Source organism: Artemia sp. Qi Xiang Cuo, chromosome 4 (genome assembly GCF_049724085.1).
Source record: "Artemia sp. Qi Xiang Cuo chromosome 4, ASM4972408v1, whole genome shotgun sequence".
NCBI classification, from domain to species: domain Eukaryota; kingdom Metazoa; phylum Arthropoda; class Branchiopoda; order Anostraca; family Artemiidae; genus Artemia; species Artemia sp. Qi Xiang Cuo.
In genome coordinates, this window is record NC_142797.1 from 70184960 (window position 1) to 70211850 (window position 26891).

Consider the following 26891-nt stretch of genomic DNA (forward strand, 5'->3'; position numbering starts at 1 on the left):
AATCAGGTGTACTACAGAGTATAATCAGATTTTTCTACTATTAATTAAAGTAATCAAGAATGTAGATGCTTCCAGGTTTTCTATACTTGGAGATATGGGACACAAAATGTGCTATGAAATTTTGTCTTTGTGAAAATTAGAAGAAAGGTAAAAAATCTTCTTTCTTTTAGGTCTGTTAAAACGCCTAGTAGGATTAGGAGCGTAGCTAAGATTATGTTTTGTGGATGCTCTACACTTTCATCATGGATACTGCCATTAGTTTCTCATTTCTTTAATATTTAAGAGATAGCCCCCTTGATATACTAACTAGCATCTATTTTTGGACAGGTATAGCCTGATTTGGCAACACTAATCTTAAATTTTGAAGGTCGGATGAAAGCTTTAATATAGCACTAAAATTCACTGCTTTACTAGGTGCTGGGTGGTGACGAGCTTTGGAACAGGCCAAAAAAGAGAGACTTGGGCATTTTTAAGATAATAAAACCCCTTTTGACCGTTAATGGGGGCTCAAAGAAGGAGCCCAAACTAAGCACAAATGTTCACATTGAGCCACCAAGTCTGCCAAAGGACTTCAAAGGTAATGACCAGTTTCCAAGATTGCGCTTTTTATTATTACTTTCCTTTTAGTGTACACTTAAAAAATGAGGATGAGAAATAGTACTGAAAAATAGAAAGCCTCCAACCTCCAACTGGAGCCTCCTTAGACTGTAATTCCTGAAATTACTTCATCACAAACAAAATTAAATGTTAAAAAATCTGTTCACTCGTCATTTTGATAAAGAATTTATTGTTTCTTCATATTTTTTGAAGCCAGAGTCAGATTCTGGACTGCTTCAGCTAAATCTTTTAACGTAGCCTTTATAACTTCTACTTGAAGATGGTTATTAACCTCTACTTGAAGACTATTTTGTAAGCATCTCTAGTCTTTGATGAGGTTTTTATCAAAAGAGAAAATACTCTTTTTATCCTTAGTGCATTCCCAATTCAGTTAATCAAAGCTTATTCAAGCTTTTCGAGTGGGCTTGATAAGCTTGAATCTAGCTCAGACAATAATTTCAAATCATGGAGCGAACCCTTAAACTTTTATTCAGCACACCTTATCAAATCCTTCCCGATACGTCAAAGATTATCTCATATGTAGAAGGTCAACTATTCAGCAGAGGAAGAAAAAACAAATAACTTTTTGTCATGGATATAGCTAATCTATGAGAAAAACGAGAAATCATTCTATAAATGCGTAATTTAAAAGCCGATAGTAAAATGATAAACAATTTCTAAAGATTTTATTTCGCCAAGTGCAATCAATTTGTAGAACTAAACAAAATTAAGGTGTTCAAAAGAACATAGTTTTTAAGACAGATTGGAAGAGCTCTCTAACCAAATTTCAAGAAGTTAATTGACTTGCACCATTAAACACAATTTGAAAAAATGAAACTTCACTAAATTTGTCCAATATATCACATACAAGTGTTCAAGGGAAGATCAAAATCACTTTATGGAGGAATTACTCAGTAATAACTCAGGAATCACTCAAGAGAGGATATAATCACTTTAGAGGGATTTTCTTTGCTCAATAGAGTCACTTTTGAGTCTGGCTCAAGCTTTAATTATGCATTCTTCTGTGGCAAAAATACTATTATTGCAATGTTTCAGGCTCTTGTTTGAGGTTAGTTTAAAAAATATATTTTGAAAAAAAACTGGTCTAAGAAAAGTAATCATAACCTAGTTTTTTTTTGGGTGGGGGTGGGAAATATTAAAATGTGGTGATGCAACTCTTACTTGTGGGATTTTCTCTTCGTTAGAAGTTTGAGTTGGTTTTAAATTTTGGTCGCTTTAGGTTTCTTTATTCATTCACAGTAACATCTTTTCGTTTTAAAATTTTAAAATCTCGTTGTTTTAAAATTTCACTCTTTAAATTTCTTCCTAAAATTTAATTATTTTAAAAGCTGTTTTAAATTAATTTAAGTTAGAAGACATTGAAGACAATCTTTTAAAAAAAAAAAAAAAAACAAAAAACAATAGCTTATATGGCCGCACAATAATATGGCCAGAAAAGAGCAACATTAATTTTTCGATTATCCTCCTTCGGTAACTATTAAAAGAGAGCACTTTAGAAATATGTTTTTTTCTTTCAGTGAAACATTTTCTTTTTTTTCTTGCTCACCTTCGATTTCTTCGATAAACACGATTTGAATAAAGCTTTCTTTGTGTAAGCGACATCCAAATAAATATTGATCTTAAAACGAATTCTTTCCATAATTTTCTCGTAGAAACATTCTGTCTATGTTCTAAAAATAAAGAAAAGCATATTTAATTTGAAGCTTAAAAATGGAAAAAAAGAACTAAGGTTTTTGTTGGAACCGTTTTTGCTAATATTTGTAGTTAGGAATGGGTAGCTAAAGTTTTACTTTTTAGCAATCAAGCTTGGGCAAACGAGAAGCTGAGTGAAGAGTTATGCCAGCTTCGCCTCTAACAGAGAACGTCTGTCTTAGCTTTACTCCAATTAGCACTGTCTCTCAAGACTTTCATCACTTCCACCAAGTTGATAATTCAAGTATCAACTTGGTAGATAAAGACTTAAGATCCTGGGCTAATTAGAGTATACCCAAGACAGATAGTCTCTGTGAGAGTCAAGGCTGGCAGAACTTTTCAGACTTGTTTAAAAAATGATTATTTTCACTTCTTAATCACATTTTGATTTTGTTTGAGGAGGACTGTGTGCAGCTGTGCTACCCTCTGGTGGCTTGGTGATTTGATCAACTGTCAGTATTAGCATTAGTCGTTTTACAATTGAAAGGGTGATTGGAGCCCTTCACTAGAGAATTTAGACCGATAGTATTGCAAGTGTATACACTGATCACATTAGAGATATAGTGATCACGCCGAATTGTTTCTAAAAGAAACGTTTGAAACATCACACCGCAGATGCAGATGCAATGATATTCTTTTTTTTAAAGAAAGTTCCGAAAACATGAATTTCAATTAATGAGTCTCAAATTTCAAGAAAATTGTCATTTATTAACACAATTTTCAATTTATTTAAATATGACTTTTCTTGCTTTACCTTCTACAAAATTATTATCATCACGTCCCAATTGATTGCTTCTAATTCTTCGCGTTTTATGCTCATCAAAGCTTAATTATTTAGTTACTCCTGGCCCATGTTCGATGTAACATTTCTTATTCATTGACTTGTGTGCTTACCCCCTCCCCCCGCACCAAAGAAGTAACGACGGCTGTGAAAAGGCTGAAAAATGAACGTGGATCTGGAGCCGATGGGATTATGGCAGAGATGCTAAGGAGGTGCCTTCGAGTCTTAATAACTATTTGGACTACTCTCCCAGCGGTCATACGGAATAACGAAGTAGTCCTAAAAAATTGGACCAGGGGCATAGCGGTCAAACTTTTCAAGAAGGGGATGCGCTAATCTGTGACAACTGAGGGGCATCAACTTTCGACCTGGTAGTTCTGGCTCTGATCCTATTTTCATAGTTAGACTAATGGTTGAAGACTCCATGGAATGGGGCAAAAAAATAAACATGCTTCATTGATTTTGAAAAGGCATTCGATTCTGTTGACCGAAAGATATTATGGAAGATTTTGAATTATTACAAATTATCTGATAAATTAGTCAAATGAAAGGCGTAGTCTCTGAAGATAGTGAATGTTGTTTTTCTGAACACATTCTAAACATTTTCTGAACTAAGAAAGTGGGGATTCGCCTTTGTTCAAAATAATTTCTGGTATTGCACAGGGATGTCCCCTGTCCTCATTCCTGTTTGTTATAGTTATGGACTAGTTTCTAATTCACTTTTCAGATTCTGGAGTAAATTTTTGTAGCCGACAGATCACTGCCCTGGACTTCGCTGATGACAATGTTCTTCTCGAAGAAGCGAAACAGCGACTGCTACTCGACGCCATAAATGAAAAGGCCGAAAGAGTGGGAGCTAACAGTGAGTTTCAGTAAGACAAAGAGCATGGCTATATCTGAGTCTCTGCCTACACTGAAATGCAAAGATAAAGCAATTGACCAGATCAACAAATTTAATTAGCTCGGGAGTTGGATTGATTATAATGGTGAAATAACCAAACGTATCAAGAGGAGGATTGGACAAGCTACATCGAATTTTAATAAGTTGAAACCAATATGATGCAGTAAGAAATACTCTATGCACTTGAGGCTCCGCCTCATTATTAGTAATTTGATATGCATTCTACCCTATGCAAGTGAATGCTGGACACCGCTCCCCCTCATTAATAGTAATTTGATATGCATTCTACCCTATGTAAGTGAATGCTGGACACTAAATGTCCAAATGGAAAAACGCGTCCTAACCTTTGAAAACATGTGTCCTAGAAGAATACTGGACATATCTTGGCAGGAAAAATGACAACTATAGGAATTCACCAGAAAACTGGTCAACCATTAGTTACTAACCGTTTGAAACGTACGAAATATATGTAGCTTGGCTATTTCCTTTGTGTGCCAGAGGATATACTTCCGTGTACATTTTATGAGGGAAGCCCTGAAGGGAGGTGCAAACGAGGTCGTCCAAGACACACCTTGTGACGGCAGTGTCCACAGGATCTGAGTAGGGGGGTATGTCTCTTCAATCACAGTCGGAGAATATCAGGGCTGCACTCAGCTCCATGATGTCTGGTGAGGTTTCGTAAACGCCCTATGTGCCATTCCTGGCTCTGAAGGATCTTAAGTCTAAGGTAAACGACTTCTAATTACTGGCCACTGACCCTGCAATCGCTAATAATATTTGATAGGTAGCTCTACGTTTCCAAGGACCCCTTCATCTCCGCATTGCATGATTAATTATAAAACATACACAGGATTTGTTATATAACTGATCAGTTTAGAATTAGTTTCTTCGTGTCTTGGAGTTCGAGGAGCGACTGAAAGGGATTTAAATCATCGCAATATTTACTTTTATGGCTACCTACATTTATTTTTAGGGAATGGTGATGAAGATATAGGAAAAATGAAAATGTTGGATACAATTTGCTTATACTTACTGCCAACTGCGCCCTCTACTTTATTTTAATTAAAAAAAAATTCAAAAAATTAAAAAAAAAGTCATTATAGCCGTAAGACTATTTATTTGAAATTTTGCACCCCTGAACTTTCTGCACCTGAGAAATTGCTTCTTCTGTATATATAGCAAAACAGAAAGAAAATTTGCTGTGCTTATATGAGAGTAGAAATGCGTGTTTCGAGATGGCTCAACACTAAAACTTCGTCAATAGGACCTTTCTAAAACAGATTAGACTTTTATTTATGGTTAATTAAAGGCTCTACTTTCGCAAATTTTTAAGGCATTGGTCGTATGTTTCTAAGCAGTTCAATATTCTATTTACCGTTGAGCCAAAACTTGTCTGCAAAATTTACATTAGAATCAGGAAAATAACATTGTTTGGATAGTTTAAAAAGATAAACAGATAACTTTTATTTGTTTTGTATTGGACTAAAATTATCAAATTTTCACAAAATAGTCAAAAGTCAAAAACAAATAATTTTGTTGGTTTTCAATGAATTGGAAATGTAACCATACCGCAAGTTATTAAGAGGTACAAAAGGGTAATGTTGCTATAATATGTCCAGGAGGTTAAATTTCACTTCCTGTATCTATACTGTTAGCTTAACCTACATCATTCAGAAAAGTAGGGCTGTGTACCATAAAACTTTAATTAACTGTTTTAAAATGATTGGCTCTCATTGGGAACCCAAGCGGTACGGAAATTCAAAGCGACTTTCTTAAATTTTGAAAATGACAGAAACGACATGTAAGGCAATGAACAAAGAAATGAAAAATATAACTTATTCACAAGTTGGGAACAGCATTGCTTTGAGCACACTTAGACATAGGAAATTCATTAAAAAAAGTAGTTTTTTTTATTGAAAATACTACTACTACTACTACTGCTACTAACTACTCACCGCAGCACAAAGCTGCCTGAGGCCAACACAGCTACGCACGCTCCTCCTCCATTCCAAAATATATTCAAAGCCTCCCTTTTTACGCCCACCCACGAAGTTCCAATTTCCTTTAAATCTTTCTTTATGACGTCCTGCCACCCCAGACGAGGTAGGCTGAAACAAATAAACTAAGGTAAATGTAGCCTTAAGTTAAGACTACTTCTTTTCACTAATCGTTTATTTCAAATTAGTTAAAATAAACTTTCCGAAAAATAGGTTTTTCATAGAAAAGTAAAGGCCATTTTAAACTTAAGCTCAGAAGATACGAATACCTGTTAAAATTCAAACTCAAAACGACCAGAAATTACCATTAAAGAATAAATGAAACCCAAAATGAACAGAAATTAAATAAACAATTATAGTAAAAAACATACAACAAGTAATAATATAAATGAATAAATAGATCGAAAGCGAGTAATGCTTAGATTGAATATGAAAATCAAGCTTAAAACGAAAAAAAATTTGCTACTGAAGTATAAATGAAACTTAATACGAACAGAAATTAAATAAGCAATCAATGCAAATAAACATACAATAGATATTAATGTAAATTAATAAATATATCTTAAAACGAGTGAAAATTAAATTGAAGATGAAAATCAAGCTTCAAACGAACAAAAATCACTACAAACAAGAGTTTGGGTATGACCTCCTTCTCTCAATGTAAAAGTCTAAAACCTACTTCCTCATTTGCGATTTACTAAAAACCATACGCGTCTTGAACAGTCGTGGAAAGTATAAACAACATCAAATTGAATATTTGATGCATAATGATATCAATTGTTGAAAGATTCATTAGTTCAAGAATTTATTTCACTGTAATTGTATTTTTATTTTCAATGCTGATAGAACTGGAAAAGAAAATATTTGTAATATAATTCGTTTTCAGTTAAGCGCCAATGACGCAGTAGACTTTTGGTTTTTATTTACAGTTAGGAAAAGAGGCAGTGTCCAAACACTTGTTTGTAGTGAAACTATACTCGTCTTTAACAACTTTAAAAAGAGCTAATAAATTAAACTGAAAATTCAATGTATAATGATATTAATTGCTGAAAGCTCATCAGTTCAAAATATTAATATAATTTTAATGTTTATTTTCAATATTAAGTACAAAAGTTGTCATAAAATTGGGTTTCAGTAAAGCACCAATGACGCTGTAGGTTTTACACTTTTACAGTGAGACAAGGAGGTCATACCCAAACTCTTGTTTGTAGTGATTTTTGTTCGTTGAAGCTTGATTTACATATTCAATTTAAGTTTCACTCGTTTTAAGATATATTTATTAATTTACATTAATATCTATTGTATGTTTGTTTGCATTGATTGTTTATTTAATTTCTATTCGTTTTAAGTTTCATTTATACTTCAATAGTAAAATATTTTTTTTTGTTTTAAGCTTGATTTTCATTTTCAATCTAAGCATTACTCGCTTTAAGATTTATTTATTCATTTATATTATTCCTTGTTGTATGTTTTTGCTATGATTGTTTAATTAATTTCTGTTCGTTTTGGATTTCATTTATTCTTTAATAGTAATTTCCGGTCGTTTTTAGTTTGAATTTTAAAAGGTATTTGTATCTGCTGAGCTTTAGTTTAAAATGGCCCTTACTTTTCTTTGAAAAACTTATTTTTCGGAAAGTTTTTTTTAATTAATCCATAAAAAAGTTATCGAGTTATATTTGGGTTACAATTCACGGTATATATTTGCACATTAGGGGGGTGGGGGTCGGTAAATTTGAATTTCCGATAGAAGCGATTATTATATTCGTAAAAAGCATAAAAAAGGCATCGAGTGGTATGTTAACTTCATTTGTAAGTCAATAATAGGAACTGCCAAAAATTTACCCCCCCCCCCAAAGACTTTAATAAGATAAAGTTTCGTATAGGAAGAAAGTTAAAAGTTTCAAGAAATTTCGAGGGGACTTTAAAACACATCAAAATACGCTAATTAGAACTAGATAAAGAATTGACTATCGAATTACTCCCAGAAATTCTCTCAAACTGAAAATGCTAAAATACTTAAAATTATGCCATACTTAAAATAAGGTAAAAATACATACTTTGCGAAAGATGCAAAACTGATGTGGCACACAAAATCCGATAAAGGTCAAATCAAATCAGTCTTTATGTCTGAGTCTACAATGAAATGGTTTAGCTACCAATTTTCGAAGCTATTTCTTCGATCCATTCAGTGTCGTGTCAATGAATCACGTATGATTTATTTGAGGTATGCAAGTACATTGTCTATAGCAAAGGCCATAAGGCATCAGTGGTTTATTATTATTATTATTATTATTAAGTAAAAAAAACTTGCATAAAAAGAAGTTTTCTAAGAAAAGTAAAGAACCATATTGAACACAGGTCCAACAGAACTCCTATTATAGTTAAAACTCATAAAGACCAGAAATTGCTGTTAAAGAATAAACGAAACCCCAAACGAACAGTTTGGGGATTCACTGTAGTTTGATAAAGCTTATTTAGTGAACTCTCCTTGTTTTTTTTTTTTTTTTATTTTATGAAGCAAATGCTTTACATGTTAAAAGTTCAAATGCTTATGTTTATATGTTTGAATATTAATGTTATGTTTATATTGTTTAAATCTTAAGCGTTTAAATGTTTAATGTTTATTTGATCTTTTCATAATCCCCCTCCTACAGGCCATGGAGCCTTTTTGGAGATTTGTAGATTGTTATGTAATTATTTTACTGATATATGGAAAATAAATCTATCTATCTATCTATCTAATGTAAATGAATAAATAAATCTTAAAACGAGTGAACCTTAAATTGAATATGCAAATCAAGCTTGAAACGAACAAAAATCTCTTCAAACAAGAGTTTGGGTATCGCCTCCTGCTCTCACTGTAAAAGTCTAAAACCTACTGCGTTATTGACGCTTTACTGAAAACCAATTTTATTACAAACATTTTCTGTTGAACTTAATATTGAGAATAAACATTGAAATTATAGTAAAATTCAGCTGCCCGTCTTGATGTTATACCTGCCCGTATTGCCTGTAATTGATGATCTAGATTGTTGATGTTCACATCTTATCACGTTTGATAGTTCAGGCGTTGGTTCCAAAGAATCATCATTTATAGTAATTAATTAAAAAAACTTTCCGTAAAAGAAGTTTTTCAAAGAAAAGTAAAGGCAATTTTAAACTTAAGCTCAGCAGATACAAATACCTGTTAAAATTCAAACTCAAAACGACCAGAAATTACTATTAAAGAATAAATGAAACCCAAAACGAACAGAAATTAAATAAACAATCTTAGCAAAAAACATACAACAAGTAATAATATAGATGAATAAATAAATCTTAAAGCGAATGATGCTTAAATTGAATACGAAAATCAAGCTTAAAAGGAAAAAAAATTGCTATTGAAGTATAAATGAAACTCAAAACGAACAGAAATTAAACAAACAATCAATGCAAATAAACATACAATAGATATTAATGTAAATGAATAAATAAATCTTAAAACGAGTGAGACTTAAATTGAATATGCAAATCAAGCTTGAAACGAACAAAATCACTACAAACAAGAGTTTGGGTATCGCCTCCTTCTCTCACTGTAAAAGTCTAAAACCCACTGCGTCATTGGCGCTTTACTAAAAACCAATTATTACAAATATTTTCTTTTGTGCTTAATATTTAGAATAAACATTAAAATTATAGTAAAATTTTAAACTGATGAGCTTTCAGCAATTAATATCATTATACATCAAATATTCAGTTTAATTTATTAGCTCTTTTTTTAACGTTGTTAAAGACGAATATAGTTTTACTACAAACAAGTGTTTGGATACTGCCTCCTTTCCTAACTGTAAATAAAAACCAAATGCCTACTGCGTCATTGGCACTTAACTGAAAACGAATTATATTACAAATATTTTTTTCCAGTTCTTACAGCATTTAAAATAAAAATAGAATTACAGTGAAATAAATTCTTGAACTAATGGATCTTTCAACAATTAATATCATTATGCATCAAATATTCAATTTGATATTGTTTATACTTTCCAAGACTGTTCAAGACGCATATAGTTTTCAGTAAAGCGCCAGTGACGCAGTAGGCCTTAGACTTTTACATTGAGAAAAGGAGGCGATACCCAAACTTTTTTTTGTAGTGATTCTTATTATTTTCAAGCTATGATTTGCATATTCAATTTAAGTTTCACTCGTTTTAAGATTTATTTACATTAATATCTATTGTATGTTTGTTTGCATTGATTGTTTATTTAATTTCAGTTTGTTTTAAGTTTCATTTATACTTCAACAGCAAAATATTTTTTTCGTTTTAAGCTTGATTTTCATATTCAATCCAAGCATTACTCGCTTTAAGATCTATTTATTCCTTTATATTATTACTTGTTTTATGATTTTTCCTATGATTGTTTATTTAATTTCTGTTCGTTTTGGGTTTCATTTATTCTTTAATAGTAATTTCTGGTCGTTTTGAGTTTGGATTTTAAGAGGTATTTCTATCTGCTGAGTTTGAGTTTAAAATTGCCTTTACTTTTCTTTGAAAAACTTATTTTTCAAAAAATTATTTATAATTAATTCTTGTTCATTTTTGATTGCAAAAAGTTTCAAGTTTTTAAAAATTCCTTATTTCGAAATCAAACTTAAAAAAAAATCAAATCTTCATCAAAGTGAGAACTTTCAATTTCCAATTTAATGAACCCTCTCCGAAGTTTATACAAACTTCCCTTCCATAAAAACGATATATTCCCCCAGACCATTATTTACAACGCCTACCCCCGGGCCATAGGGGGTTGCGTCGACACAGGAGTTTTTCTTGTCTGGCCTTTGAAATATTTGTAATGAAATGGCTATTTTAAAATTTTTATCGGATAGGCTTGGGGAAAAAAGGTGTGTGGGGGGGGGGTTAATTACCCTCCGATATCTTTTGACTCTTAAAAAGTGAACGAGAACTTTCAATTTCCAATCAAATGAGCCCTCTCTGAAGTTTATAAGAGCATCCCTTTCATAATAACAATACACACCCCCAGGACAAGACTTAAAACGCCTATCCCCTGGGCCGTGGGGGGTTATGTTCACACCGGAGTTTTTGTTATCTAATTTTTGAACAATTTTTTTTCAAAACTGGCTATCTCAAAATTTGTAGCGGATGGGTTCGGGGAACAAAGGGCATGGGGGGGGGGGGGGTACTAGTTGCCCTTAAAACTATTAACTCTTAAAAAGTGAAATAGAACTTTCAATTTTCAAACAAATGAGCCCTTTATGAAGTTTACATGTAGCGATGAAATTTATTTGTGTGGCTGTATAAATGTGGCCGTAAAAGAAAGGGACTGGGCTTAATTGCGGTAATAAATATTGACCTCGTCAAATCTAATATCGTACTTTAAAACTGTGAACTTACACCTTATAAGTTCTCCGATAGCGCCGCTTATAGCGCCAAAGATTGTGCCATCGAGCCCTGCGCCATAACGATGGGGAGTGAAGTAAATTTATAACCACGCCTTCCTCAATTATTGAGGGAAAATAGCATGTGTAGCCATATAAATGTGACCTCTTTTCTTCGAGCGATCTGAAGCTCAGATTCCCTGGGAACGTGCCTTTGGAAACAAGCGAACTAATTAGCTATCATTAGGCTAGATACGGACATATAAAATGAAATAAACACAGGTAAAAGCAATGGATTTATTGAGACTTACATATTTAGGTGAACAGCAGTAGGTCACTTCAAATAACACAACGGTGACTCAGATACAACAATGAGAGAATTGCCAAGCTTGAACGTCGAAATAATTCTGTCTAAATGATCCTGATTCTGATTTACGAATCCTTTCAAAAAGCAATTTTACCCCACTATCAAACGCAGCTCTTTAGTCCTGCGCTGTAAGAACTGGCCCACCATTGGCCTCAAGTGGCCCAAGGATGCGATCCCTTCGTCGAATAATACGTCTTAAATATTTTTGATGATTTAGACGTTCACACGGTTCTTATCGTTTAAACTTCCTGCGAAAGTGACTGCACTTTTTCTCTTTGCTGATTAAGAACTTTTCATTTTTGAAACTAGATTTAGCTTAATTATAGGAAGTCAGAATTATCTTTAGAAAGAAAGAACTTTATTTTGGTGTTTTAAATATATCACATTTTGTTCACGGTACATATAACCGTCCCAATGATTTTATGATGTCCCATCATTTTGACTTGATTACCTTTGGGCTTTCGAATGCTTATAGTTTAATAACTATTTTTTTTAGATCATTATTTTAAATTTATGCTATGGCCTAATAAGGAGTGCTGACAATTTTCTCCATTACTTTTCTTATTTTAATCTACATCCCTATCTAAAATTCATCTACCGGACTAAGATTATTCATGGTTCTAGGCTAACTACTATACTCAAGATTTTTTTTCCTTACACCTAACACTGATTACTTTTACATTTCCAACAAGGTTGGGGCTATTCTACCTTCACATAAGATTTTTTTTTCTTTGAATTCACTTTTTACAAGGACTTTTTTTGCTGTCTATATGGCACACTACTTTCTATCCACGCTACATTAAATGAATAGCTCGACAACGCTACACATAACTTTATCTGGACATCTAACACTACATACAAAAACGATTTAAAACACACAATATTGGGTTTACCAAATTCACTGGTAACATTAAAACACTTTCACTGGGGATGTTTGCTACGCAATGTTAATGACAGGATATTGGGATTTTTGAGTTATCAAAGTTATTAAGAAGTAACATATGTAAATTCACATCTATTTCATCACCTTCGAGTCTTTAGTGTACTTAATCGTTCTGTTCTAAATTATTGTCCTTCATTCTTTTCGTCTTGGCAAAATTTCTTAGAGCACTTACGTTATAGTTTCTTCATGGGACAGTTCAAGCACGATTGTGTTCACACGATGAGCTTTCTCTAATTGTCAACTGGGAAATGATGCATCCCACTACAGTTGTTGGCATATGCTATCAGGGTTCATTCTCACCTGCATTTTGATAGTTCACAGTGTGCCTTATCATTAAGGGGTCGAACACTGGGAATGCATTTATTTTCATCTCAGCATATCATTTTTGACATATTTTGTGGCACATAGAGAATGTATTCTCGTACAAAATTGTTCATTTGGGTCTCTTATAAAATTGTTAGCTCATGGCTTACATCTATTAACCTTTGCGGTAATTCCTAGGTTAATCATGGGGGAATTGAAGTTTGGGTTTGGAATAGGTCGACATCAAACTATAGTGACTCCTTCAAAATATTGTCTTTAACTTGTGGGAGGGGTTTATTGTCACTAAGGGGTTGGACACTGGGGTCAATTTTGGTTTCCAGGTCCATTGTTCAGAAACTATCTCGTAACATCTATGGGGTAACAGAGATATGAACTTTCCACACAGAGGGGATAGGATGGATTTCGAGAGATGGTCGAAAGGGATTCGACGCGTAAGTCTGTGACACATAAATAGTTTTTTGAGGTCATCAAATATCATGTCTATACGGTCATATGGTATATGGGTCCATAATGATTATCAAAGGCGATATTCATGTATTTATATATTGTACTGATCGCTGGGGTTCTCAGGATTTATGTGATTATATAGTTCGATAAGGTACTGAATACTGAGAATCAAATATAATTTTACCTGATACGTAATATGGTTTGTGATCGAAGAAATAATGATCAAAGGTAACTGTTGTTTTCGTAGACGAAAATGGGATGAAAATTGCCTGGAGTGTATGGTGAGTACTCTTCGTTGGTTGAGGTATGATGAAAATAGATGCTACTAGGTTGTATCTGCACTGGGGAACTCATTGTAATGCTCGTTATCCAATGTGTCAATCCACTTCCTGTAATAAAAATATCGAGGCAGAATCACACGTTCTTTAAAGTAAATACTTATAGTACAAATAAGTCACGTATTAATCGGTTACATGAATTTTACGCTATAAGACGGACTTAAATAAATACACTAATGATAGTACAGAAAAATAAATTTTTATCGTGTCCAACACTCCTTCAACACTCAGTTAATTTTACATTAGATTTAAAATAATAATTTCAACTGATTTTACGCTGCATGGTTAATTTTGAGGTCTAATTTTACAACATGTTTCATGCCTGCATTGTTCACGCATGTCCGTGCTGTTTAAGAAACGCATGTTGCAGCGTCATACCCACACGGTTTTACGTAAACGATACTACCATGAGGGAACAAGACATAACAAGGACGAGTGGAGACCTCTATACCCACTCGTTTTCTAATGTCTTCCCTTTTTCTTGGCTTAGACGTTCTCAGGGGGTTCCGGGTTTAACCTCTGCATTTCATGTGTTTCCCCGTGTTCTTCTCTTGGTTTTCGCCTTCTTAGTCTCAGGATTTTTTCGTAATTAAAAGTCAATAGGGTTCTTATGGTCAGGGAAGTCGCGAATACGAAACATACGGCCAATAGTATGTTCCACCGGAAATTGGTCGATTCTTTTAGTTCATTCGTGTTTCTTTCTAGTCTTGTTACTTGTTGAAACAAGGCCTCGAAGGGTTTGGGGTCCAATTTCATAAAGATCTTCCATGCGTCATGGCTAGCTAGCAATGGATTTTCATGCTTGAATATTACTCCATGTTTTACAATATCTTGGGCCACTGTGTGAACAACGAGGATTATGATGATATTCTTAAGCCTCATCTTATTTTTCTTTCTAGCATTAATTTATCAATAATTTGACCCGTTTTTCGCAAAATTCGTTTTTTTTTTTTTTTTTTAATGCTTTATTATTATTTTTTTGAAAGGCACTTTAATTTTTTTAACTTAGGTTATTTTTTATTATATAATCATTTTGTGGCATTGGCCAAAGAAAACTGGTTTGTAGGCGTAAAACAGAATAGATATATTAGGATTAGATAGGTTATGGAAGTAAAGTTGGGACTTCCAAGCTTTATTTTGGTTGTTATATGCCTTTATGACCGGTTGAGATATACCTTTAAAGCTTAGTTAATAATTGCTATACAATCTAATTTTGCATTGTATTTTTCGAGTGCGCAGCACATAAATAAGTAAGCTATCAGCACATAATTATACTGTTATCCTATTTTTTTTTTTTTTCTGTTTTTTTTTAACTTATTCCCCCAAATTATATTTTTTTAAATATACATATCAAAAGAATCGCCTTTTAATGCTGATTCTAAATATGTTTAATTTAATTAGTTTAACTGCACTAATTTAAAATTGCATGTCACCTATTAACACCCTGTATAATTAATCCTGTGACAAGCTTTCTGTTGGTTTTTTAAGCACAATCTATTTGTCGGCTAATTGTGATATGAGGGACTATTGGCTTCACTCTAGTTGATTTCTAATATCAGATCGTATTTGTCTGATATAAAATCTATCTAATATTCGACTAAACTCTACTGATTTATAATCAGACTAGACTTAAGGATGATTCGTCATTGAGTAACCGTAAGAGCGGACCAGAATTATCAATATCAGCTATCCCAAAAGGATGCATTGCCTTCTCTGTTTATCCTAATGTGGGTTTATATTCTTTGTAAACAAGCAAGAACACTGGCTTGTTTTATATCTACATGGCTCTAAAGCAGCCATGGTTTAAAATTCAAATTTGAACTTTCTTGTGACTCATTTTGCGGAGCTAATTCAGAATTTGAATTTTTTCTAACACCATTGTTCAGATGAAGGTCTTCTGTGTAGATAATGGGGACCCTTTTAAGACCTATCTCCAGGCCTCATTTTTTGGTGATTAACTGTTCTTTTCGCCGAATTTCTCGCCTTATGCAGAGTTCCAGTCACAGCTGGGTAACAACTCTTTTTTTTTTGCTTCCTTCGGCGACTTTTGCTAAGCTTCCACTTTTGTTTTCTTACTTAAGGTTACTTTTCTCGTTTTTTTTTTCATCCCTTTCCTCAAGTAATTTAATTATATATTTATATATCTTTTCCTTCCCTTTGCTTGTGAAACTACATAACTAACCTAGTATTTGTTAGCTTTAACGAAGGTAATTCTAATGCTGATTACGTCGTAAAATGCCATATTTTCAAAGCATCTCTACTCCTAAGACACTCGAAAATGGCAGCTTCTAATCTATAATTGATCGGACCACAATTTATGAGCTTCCTTTGCTAAATTTTTGCAGTGTTATCCTTGAACAATAAGTTTATAGCCTGTACCTGTAGTAAGGCTGAATTAGGACCCCATTTGCTACTATTATGCCTAAATTTCTTCTGTTTCTACCAACGTTTCATCGGTCCAGCTAGATTTTGTTTTTCTTTACGTATTATCTTTTATTTTATTCTTTCAATTCACGGTACAAATACTTTATTATTCAGTAATATACGGCACTACTACATTTATTACTAACACTAAAAAAAACTACTAATTATACACTTTCTTCTACTTGTTAAAAACTGAATACTATTTTTTTTTTCATTTTATAATTCTTCATTGAGCCTTTTCTCTGTGTCTTCCACTGCACCTAACTCTTTCAGGGGATGCAAATTTACCTTTAGCTGTTAAACCTTAGTCAGAGCTGCTAGAATCTTTTCTGAATTAAGCGCTGCTATAAAAAACGTACATTTTCTTCCTCCCTTTGAAAGGGATATTTCTGTTTCAATGTTCCATTTTTATTTAGTCAACTCGACTCAGTTTTTCCAACTTCCACCAGTTAAAACTTAAAGAAAATAAAAATATAGCATATATGTATACAAGCATTGAATCAACTCAAAATAAATTTATTTTTTCACTTAACCTATTTTGGGGGAGGCTATTATCTCCTATGAGATATCTAAAGGGTTTCCCTGTTGAAGCTTAGTGGCAATAGACCTAATCACTTTACTTATATGTCTGTATCTCTCCAATAATTAAATTTAAATTACAAAGTTTTATAGCCTAATTAGTTCGCAAGTTTTCCTCCAATTTCTGACTGTGCCATTTGTAGCGATGAAATTTATTTGTGTGGCTGTATAAATGTGGCCGTAAAAGAACGGGACTGGGCTTGATTGCGGTAATAAATATTGACCGCGTCAAATCTAATATCGTACTTTAAAACTGTGAACTTACACCTTATAAGTTCTCTGATAGCGCCACTTATAGCGCCAAAGATTGTGCCATCGATCCCTGCGCCACAACGATGGGGAGTGAAGTAAATTTATAACCGCGCCACCCTCAATTATTGAGAGAAAATAACATGTGTAGCCATATAAATGTGACCTCTTTTCTTCGAGCGATCTGAAGATCAGATTCCCTGGGAACGTGCCTTTGGAGACATACGAACTAATTAGCTATCATTAGGCTAGATACGGACACATAAAATGAAATAAACACAGGTAAAAAGCAATGGATTTATTGAGACTTACATATTTAGGCTAACAGCAGTAGGTCGCTTCAAATAACACAACGGTGACTCAGATATAACAATGAGAGAATTGCCAAGCTTGAACGTCGAAATAATTCTGTCTAAATGATCCTGATTCTGATTTACGAATCCTTTCAAAAAACAATTTTACCCCACTATCAAACGCAGCTCTTTAGTCCTGCGCTGTAAGAACTGGCCCACCATTGGCTGAAGTGGCCCAAGGATGCGAACCCTTCGTTCAATAATACGTCTTAAATATTTTTCATGATTTAGACGTTCACACGGTTCTTATCGTTTAAACTTCCTGTGAAAGTGACTGCACTTTTTCTCTTTGCTGATTAAGGACTTTTCATTTTTGCAACTAGATTTAACTTAACTAGAAGAAGTTAGAATTATCTTTAGAAGGAAGAAACTTTATTTTGGTATTTTAAATATATCGCATTTTGCTCATGGTACATACACGAGCATCCCTTTCGTAAGAACCATACACGTCCTTAGGGCGTTACTTAGAACGCCTTCTTCCGGGCCCTGGGGGGCTGTATGGACACCGGAGTTTTTTTTCATCCGACCTTTGAACTATTTTTTTAGCGAAATGTCTACCTCAAAATTTTCATCAGATGGGCTTAGAAAAAGAAGGCGTGGAGGGGGGGGGGCTAGTTGCCATCGGACCTCTTTTGACTATTAAAAATTAAACTCGAACGTTCAATTTCAAATCAAATGAGCCCTCTCTGAAGTTTATACAAGTACCCCAGTCATAAGAACCATACATGCCCTAGGGCATAACTTACAATGCATGTCCCCGGGCCCTGCGGGGTTGTGCCGACACCCAAGTTTTTGTTATCTAACTTTTTAACCATTTTTAACTGAATGGCTATCTCACAATTTTCTCGGATGAATTCAAGAAATAATGTGCGTGGGGGGGGGGCTAGTTGCCCTCCAATCTCTTTTGACTCTCAAAGACTGAACTAGAACTTTCGATTTCCAATCAAATTAGCCCTCTCTGAAGTTTTTACGAGCATCCCTTCCATAAGAACCATATATTCCCCCAGGGCATAACTTGCAACGCCGGCCTTTGGGCCCTGGGGGGCTGTGCCGACCCCAAAATATTTTGTATATCGTCTTTGAAGTATTTTTAGCAAAATAGCTGTCTTAAAATTTTTATTGGATGCATTTGGGAAAAAAGGGTTTGGGGGGAGAGCTGGTTACCCTCCAATCTCTTTTGACTTTTAAAAAATGAACTAGAACTTTCATTTTCCGATCAAATGAGCCCTCTTTGAATTTTATAAGTGCATCCCTTCCATAACAACCATATTTGCCCCCAAGGAATAACTTACAACGCCTGCCCCCGGGCCCTGGGGGTTTAGGTCGACACCGGAGTTTTGTTATATGATCTTTGAGCTATTTTTAACAAAATAGCTAACTCAAAATTTTTATGGGATATATTTGGGAAATAGGGCGTGGGGGGGCTTATTACCCTCCAATATATTTTGACACTTAAAAAGTGAACTAGAGCTTTTAATTTCCAATCAAACGAGCCCTTTCTGATGTTTATACGAGCATTCCTTCCATAGGAACCATATATGCCCCCAGGACATAAATTATAACCCTTGCCCTGAAGACCTTTGGGGGAGTGTCATGCTCAAAGATATAATTTCCAGATCTTTCAACAACATTAAACAAAATGGCTATCTCACAATTTTGATTGGATGCGTATGGGGTAATGGTGGGCGTGAAAGTGTGGTTAGTTGCCCTCCAATCAATTTTGACTATTAAAAAAGGCACTATCCATTTAAATTTCCAACCGAATGAGCCCTTTTTGAAGTTTCTACGATAATGCTTTCTGTAAAAACTTATATGCCCCCAGGGCGTAGCTTACAACCCTTGCCCTAAGGGATGTGAGGGGTTGTCATCCCCAAAGACCCAATTTTCAGAATTTTCAACCATGTTGAACAAAATGGCTCTCTCAAAATTTTGATTGGATGTGTTTGGTGAAAAAGTGGGCGTGAGAGGGGGGTTAGTTGCCCTCCAATGACTTCCGACTATTAGAAAGGGCACTAGCCCTTTGAATTTCCAATCGAATGAGCCCATTTTGAAATTTCTACGACAAAGCTTTCTATAAAAAGCTTATATGCCTCCAGGCATAACTTACAACCCTTGCCCTGAGGGCTGTGGGGGAGTATCCTCCTCAAAATTTATTTTGCCTTATTTTGCTGATGACAAGCATCTAACTGTTGCTGCAAAAACCGGGGAAATGCTTATACAAAATGTTCAGGCTGGCATGTTAAATATTGAGAAATGGATGAGGGTTAACAAACTTTAGCTAAGCCATGCAAAATCCCATTTTGTAATGTACGGGAGAAGTAGCAATTGCTACCCTTGGATTGACAAAATACAGTTCGGTGAAAATATTCTGCCTCGGGAAGTTTCGACAAAGTATCTAGGGGTGATGTTGATGAGTGCCTTAACTTCAAAGAGCACATTTCATGTGTTAGTGGTAAGGTTGCAAGAAATGTTGAGATGATGAGGAAACTCAAGCACTTTTTTCCGAAAGATATTATGAGATTGCTTTACTTTTATTTTGTTCACCCATACCTCCTATATGGTTGTCTTGTGTGGTCAAGTACGTTTTTAATTCACCTTCGTTCCCGTAGAAGTTTACAAAATAATGCCTTAGGTGTTTTAAGTGGAGATAATCATAATATGTCTGTTAGACATAGATATAATCAAGTAAATATATTACCGATGGCTGGATTATTCTGTTTTTATAATGCTCTTTTTATGTTTAAATATACACACGCGTTATTACCTGAGTGTTTTAGGGAAATGTTTACCAGTGGTGTTAATTTCCATAATTACTCGACTACAGAATCAACACTAGTTCGGTGACATCAAGCTATTACAAAACGATCCTTTTTTCCATAAGACATGTTGGCCCTCGGGTGTGGGAACCATTACCTCAGGCAATTTCAACAATTGATGAGCTAAATGAATTTCGCAGTAAATTAAAAGGACAGTGTTTGTCTACATATGAGTTTTAATCCTTCCTGGGCGAATTTTGTCTCAAGTGATTATGACACTTTTTTGGGAGGGCGACGAGGAAGTAGAATAGAAGTATGATTTTTAGTTTTGTGTCTTCGGTATCCAATTATGTTGTGAAATTTTTAGAAATTAATTTATTTCGTTTATTTTTTATTTACTTATTTTATTATTATTATTTTTTGTCCTTTTTTTTAGGGGGGGGGGGCTAAGGATGGCTGATAGTAATTGTGTATGTAGGGTTTTGTAAAGGGTGATGTCTGCCCATACAAGTTTAATAAACTTCGGGTTTTGTTGTTAATGTGTGTTTTTTTTTTGTTTTTTTTAATAAAACCCTTTTTTCTCTCAAAAACATAATTTCTATTTGGAAATCAACTACGTAGAGCAAAATGGCTATCTCAAAATTTTGATTCGATGTGTTTGGGGAAATGGTTGGCGTGGAAGGGGTGTTCGTTACCTTCCAATCACTTTTGACCCTCAAAAGGGGCACTAGAACTCTCGATTTCCAATCGATTGAGCCCCCTTTGAAGTTATTATGACGACTCCTTCCATATAAAGTGCCTCTGGGGAAAAAATAAATAATAATAAAACATTGGAGTCGTTTGGCCTTTACTATAGACAATGCAATAGAGTTGTCTCTGATGTCCTCCGTTTATCTGTAAAATTGAATAACCCAGTTCGCGGCATTGTGGCACCTGAAACTGCAATGCTCGATACAACAGATTACCGATGATTCTAGTTTGATTGACTTGCTTAGAATTTTCAATCGATAGCATTTTGGCCATCTTCAGGTTGAAATTGTTGTTTTACACTACAAAATGGCAGAAAACCCATTTTACTATGGTTGCCATGCTCCTTGCTTCCATTTCAAGGGACACTAAAGCCTTCAATTGCCTTTTGAACTGTTCCCTTCTTCATATTCTAGGACCATTATATTGTAAGATCACCCACGTGGAAAACAGAAACCATTAAACATCCATCCCTGGCCTTTCTTCCCGAAATGATTAAAATAGTTTTTCTTTTGTAGATAAATCCTCCAAAAATTTGCAATGGTTTCTCTGACATGCCGAATCTAATGGTATAATTAGAATCAGTAGTAGTCTCCCTTTTGTTTTTGTTCTTTTGTTTTTTTTTGTTGCTTTTTTGTTTTTGTGTTTTTAACTAGGTAAATTTCAGCAACCTTATAACTTTTGATGTGCACCCTTGAATTATTGAGCTTTATATATTTGGAATAACCATAAGCAGCCAGTTCTTTGATGAACACGTTGTTATTATTTTTATGCATTTAGATTTCGGTTTCGTTTAGTCTATTAGTTTATACTATTTGTTCGATTAGCCACTCCTTCATTTTTTTTATATAACAAACTATTCGAGTAACTCTTATTTTTGAATTTTCTAAAGGGCTTGAGATTTTTATTTGAAATTGTATGTTCAAAGATACCACTGCATTAGTTTTAAGTAATGTCAAAATTTAGCACAGTTAATTACGGCTTTTCCATAAAATGAAACATAAAATCAACTAATAATAATGTTTCTTTGTGAGCTGGTTTATAATATAAGACAATATTTTTATTTTTTTTATGTGTATCTTAATTTACCAAAGGTCATCAAGACAGACAAAAGTGTCAATAAAGTAACATATAGTCAGTATTTCAGAACGCAGTGCATAGTAGTCTAAATTTCAAAAAAACAAGAACAAAATTTCACCAAATGTCTGGTGAAAAATGTTTTCCATTGAAAATTATCTTTGGAATTGTAATTTTCCTTTAGAATCAACGGATTCTAAAATAATCAACGGATTCAGCCTCAAACCCCTCCAAAATACGTCAAATCAAAATGAAAGGTGTACAATTGTAATTGTCATTGCTGAAAACCTCCGGAGACTTAGTCTTTCGCGTTGAAAATGACGAAAGCATATTCCGAGTGAGTAGCACTGATGTGTCTCACTTATTCCACTTTTTCCTCCAGGGGTGGTTGCATCGAAAAAATGGCCGTAGAATGTTCGGAGGGGGCTCATTTGGACGGAAGCTTCTGTTGGGGTATTTACAATAATTTGTCCTCTACCAACAGTCCTCCTCAGCCCGTGATTCAATCTTCCCAAGTATCTGTTTCCACCCCTTTTCCCTCCAATGGGCCCTGAAAATGGTGAACATGGATAAAATTCGTGTTTATTTTTCGAATACAACATTCGTGTATATTTTCAAATTTTACAAGTACCATATGTTTTATTGTTAATATATGCGTATAAAATTCGAGTCTTGGGGAGAGGGGATATAAGAAGGTATAGGTCCATATATGGAAATCCAAGCTATATAGAAATTCCACGGTGAATAGGATGGCCTATTCACCGTTCGATGCACTATCTAAGTAAAACGATCATTTCAGTCACAGACATCAATGATTCAATCTGAATAAAAAAAACTCTGATTGTGTGAATTAAACAACACTTACTCAAAATCAATCCTTTTTATAGATGCCTTGGTAAATCAATCCTTTTACGGATAACTTTTTATAACATGTGAAGAAAACTGTCGAGTTAGCTTAATGAAAATCCAGAGATGTTCAGGAATTGAAATTTGAACAAATTCCAGAAAGTTTCCTTTATATAAAAGAAAGTTTGTCTGAAAGGCTATTGTTTAAATAAGGGTCCGATGCTGTACGGATCGGGACTGAAATATTTTGCTTCTTTTTGCTTTTTTTATAAGTTATGTCTGTGTGTTGTCAGTTTGACCTATTCTTACCCCTCATGTATATGTGAAAAATATTTTAGCCAAACTTCCCTCCAATGACAAAACAAAGAAATAAGTTTAGGATGACTAAAGGGTCTATGATCAGTATTAAATAAAAAACAATTGTTTTTCTACTGAAAGTCAGGAGCAGCATTAAAATTAAAAGCGAACAGAAATCATTCCGTATACGAAGGGGTTGCCTTCCTCCTCAATACCTTGCTCTTCACATCAACGCTTTTAGCACTTTTAAAATAGCTTCCTATTCTAAAAAAACGGCCCTTGTGTTTCAGAAGTCGTTCTTACAAAATTGGGACAAACAGTCTAACTTTAGCGTAAGATGCTAAGAGCATTGAAGAGGGGGGTAACCCCTTCACATATGTAATGTTTGCCATTTATTTAGTTTTAATGCTGATCCTTACTTTCATTCGAAAGACCTTTTTTTCATTTAATCTCTGATCGTTTTTCAAATAGTACCAATAAATCTAGCTCATCCTACATGAAAAATCCTCCCCTTGCGGAAAATTCCTCCGTGGAAAATTCCTTCCACAAAAAATACACCTCGGTCCCTTAAAATTCCATCCAGAAAATTCTATCTGCGCTGAAATTCTCCCTCTGTAAAATTTTTTGCAGACAATTGAGCCTGAAAAATTATCCTTAGCACACTTTCATTTGAAAATAGACTTTAAGCTTTAATCGTTTTTTCCGTTCACTCCGAAAATCCCTTCCTTTCAGGGATTTTTTTCCCCAGGAATCGAAACTCGCGGTACATCTCCCCCAGGCAATGCCCCTGAAATATCTCCACATACAAAATTGAGTTGGCAAAGAGAAAGCAAGACAACTAAAACTTATTTAGACTTAGAAATTCCCACGCCGGTCGGTGCAAAAGTCGGCAACTATGCCTCTCCACGATGATCTCTCCAGCGTCTTCAGCCAAAGATCATCAAGGGATGCTCTTGAGAGCCCTGCATTTTTTCTAAACATCGTCCAAGCGTAACCTTCTGTCTTCCGTGCCATCGAACTCCTGGAGGAGTCTAACCCCAAAAGTCACGAGGCAGGTAATTGCTGCCCATTCTAACCATGTGCCCCAAATATCGCCACCGACTGCTTATGACTTTATCAATAACGAGTGGCTGTCTAGTCATCTCTCTAATAAATGAGTTGGTAATTTTGTCTGTTCAGTTGATTCCAAGAATCCGTCGAAGACAATTATTTTCAAAACTTTGGATTCTTTTCTCTAGCTGTTTTGTCAGCACCCAGCTTTCAGAACAAAACATTAGTACTGACAGGACACAACTATTGAAGAACCTCAATTTCAGCTTCAAGGAGAAAATGGCACTTCTCTAAACGTTTCTTAACTTATCAAAGCCGCTTTCTGCGCACCCGATACGTGTGGCAATTTAATGCTCAGGGGCTTCCATCGGTGCTCACTAGACTCCAAAGATATCTAAACATTTCTGCCTCTTCAATTTCCTTTGCTTTATCTGTGAGCGGCTCAGAAGGTAGTTTATTCATATGCTGTCAAATCCCCACAGCAAAAAATTTCTCCTGGACGGTTGACCCCAGAAATTTCCCTCTCCACGGAAAAATGTCCCCCTGGGAACCCACCCCAAGCACGAAATCTCCCCCCGAAAAATATATGTATGCTTCCCAATAGCACATAATGTACATAAGCGATAGGCAACTTTTATAACTTAGAACTATCCTTGGGGGTTGTCGGGGGGGAGGGCCATATTATCTCCAAAGGCATAGTTTTGGGATATTTCAACTACGCCAAACAAAATGATTATCTCAAAATTTTAATCGAACGATTTTTGTGAAAAAAGGGACGTGAGAGGGGGGCTAGTTACCCTCTAATCCTTTGATGACTTAAACAGGGCACTAAAACGTTTAATTTCAGTTCAAATGAGCTCTCTCCCAATGTTCTTGGACCATTGGCTCGATACTATCACCCCTGGGGAAAAGAAAAAAAGCCAAAAAAAAAAAAAAAAAAAATGAACACGCATCCCTGGTCTTTCTTCTGATAAAAAATAGAAAATTCCACACTCTTGCATATAGGAGCTTGAAACTTCAACACTAAGGATCTCTGAGACACTTTATCTGATGTGGTTTTCGTGAAATTATTTTACTTTTATGAGGTGTTTCTCCTCTTTTTCTAAAACCTGGCAAATTTTCTCCGGCTTGTAGTCTTTTATGGGTATTACTAAGCTTAACGAATCTCATATATTTCGAATCAGCATAATACGCTGATCCTTTTGATATATCTATTGATATCAAGATTCCGTTTTTTAGAGTTTCAGTTACTACTGAGCTGTGTCACTCCTTACTAACAGTTCAATTGATATGAGGAAAAAGAAGATTAACAATAAAAAAAATGCTTTACCTGCATAAAAATACAAGTTTTTAAAGTTGGAAGAAAAACAAAAAAAAATCTAAAAAGGAAAGAATATATATTAAAAAAAAACAAAAAAAAACAATATACCTCCGTAGAAAAAAGCAACTGGTGAAAATAAGACAATAAATATAAAATAACCTTGATGATTCTGTTGACAAGTAATCTTTATGGTAGCTTCCAATGCTGCCAATCTTTGGGGTTTTTCATTGTTTTTTTTTTTTTTTTTTTTATAATCCCTTGAAGATTCTGCAATACTTAGCGACAGTTTTTGATTACAGACTGATTTTTAAAAATAATAATATCATAGAATGAATCAATATTTAAATTTCCAGTGTTTCTATTAATTGAAAAATCTACGATTTTTTTTATCTCTATGGCCTCCCTAGCACGGGCGTAAATTGCAATGGAGCAGGATGCAACTGCCCCCAAGACCAGCCCCCAGTTTTTACCTTCAGCTGAAACTTATCATCTTCAAAAGCCTTGTCAAAACTATGATATGCCTATATAATTCAAGCATCCACAGAAACAGGTCGGTTTTCTTTAGTGCACCTTTGTCTTTCTGGTACTATATGGGTCATTTTTAATTTTTCACTGTCCTTTTCAGTTGACTTAAGAAAATTGCCCCCCCCCCTTTGCCCCGCCCCAGGATTTTGACGAAATTACACCATTAATCCCTAGCTCGTTACGTAAAACCTTTATAATTAGAAATTGTTGTTGCTTCCTAAAATTTTTACAAAATGGTCCCAACGATGAAAAATATGTTTTGCTAAAGCCGAAACAAATTTTTCAGGAAGCTTTCTAAATTTGAGAGCATGACCTATGGAATTACGATGCTCAATAAAGTGTTCCACAAAGTGTTAATGGGTTCAGTCAATGTAAAATTCACCACACGAGTCAGGAATGCTATATACTCTGCTCCCTAAAGTGCTGCATGTTTTATCTTTCCGAGAATTTAGAAAGTTACCCATAGGTCTGATCAATTTGAAGCAATTTTGATGTTATGTTTGAGTAAAATACACAAGTTTCTCAACAAGCAGTGGTACATAAAGTAAAGAAACGTATGTATATGAAATTTTAGAATTCTAAGGCTCAAATTTTTCGTTTTTTCATGTTTACTTAATCTACAAAATGAAAGTATATCAATATATATTAAAAAAAAATTAAAATTAAATGTGGAAGTATTTTTAATTCTTCATGGTTTGATTTTATAATGTGTCATATATAATACGGCTATGCGACCAGAAACACCTTTACAGCAACAAATCTGACCAAAGAAGCCGTGACACCTTCAAACCTCTCAAATGGAAAGTCGAACGGGAAGTCAGGAAGGCATTCCAACACCATATCGCCGAAAAGTGTTACGACAGTGAATCCTAGATCAAGAAAGGCAACA

General features: G+C 34.5%; 1 protein-coding gene across 1 annotated transcript in view; it reads left to right on the forward strand.

Moving 5' to 3' along the window:
• LOC148953383 (brachyurin-like) overlaps positions 1-26891 on the forward strand; it is a 137709-nt gene that overhangs the window by 20507 nt on the left and 90311 nt on the right. Inside the window, exon 2 of the mRNA XM_089088514.1 lies at positions 415-577. Coding sequence (XP_088944640.1) covers positions 415-577 — 163 coding nt within the window. The remainder of the gene's footprint in view (positions 1-414; positions 578-26891) is intronic.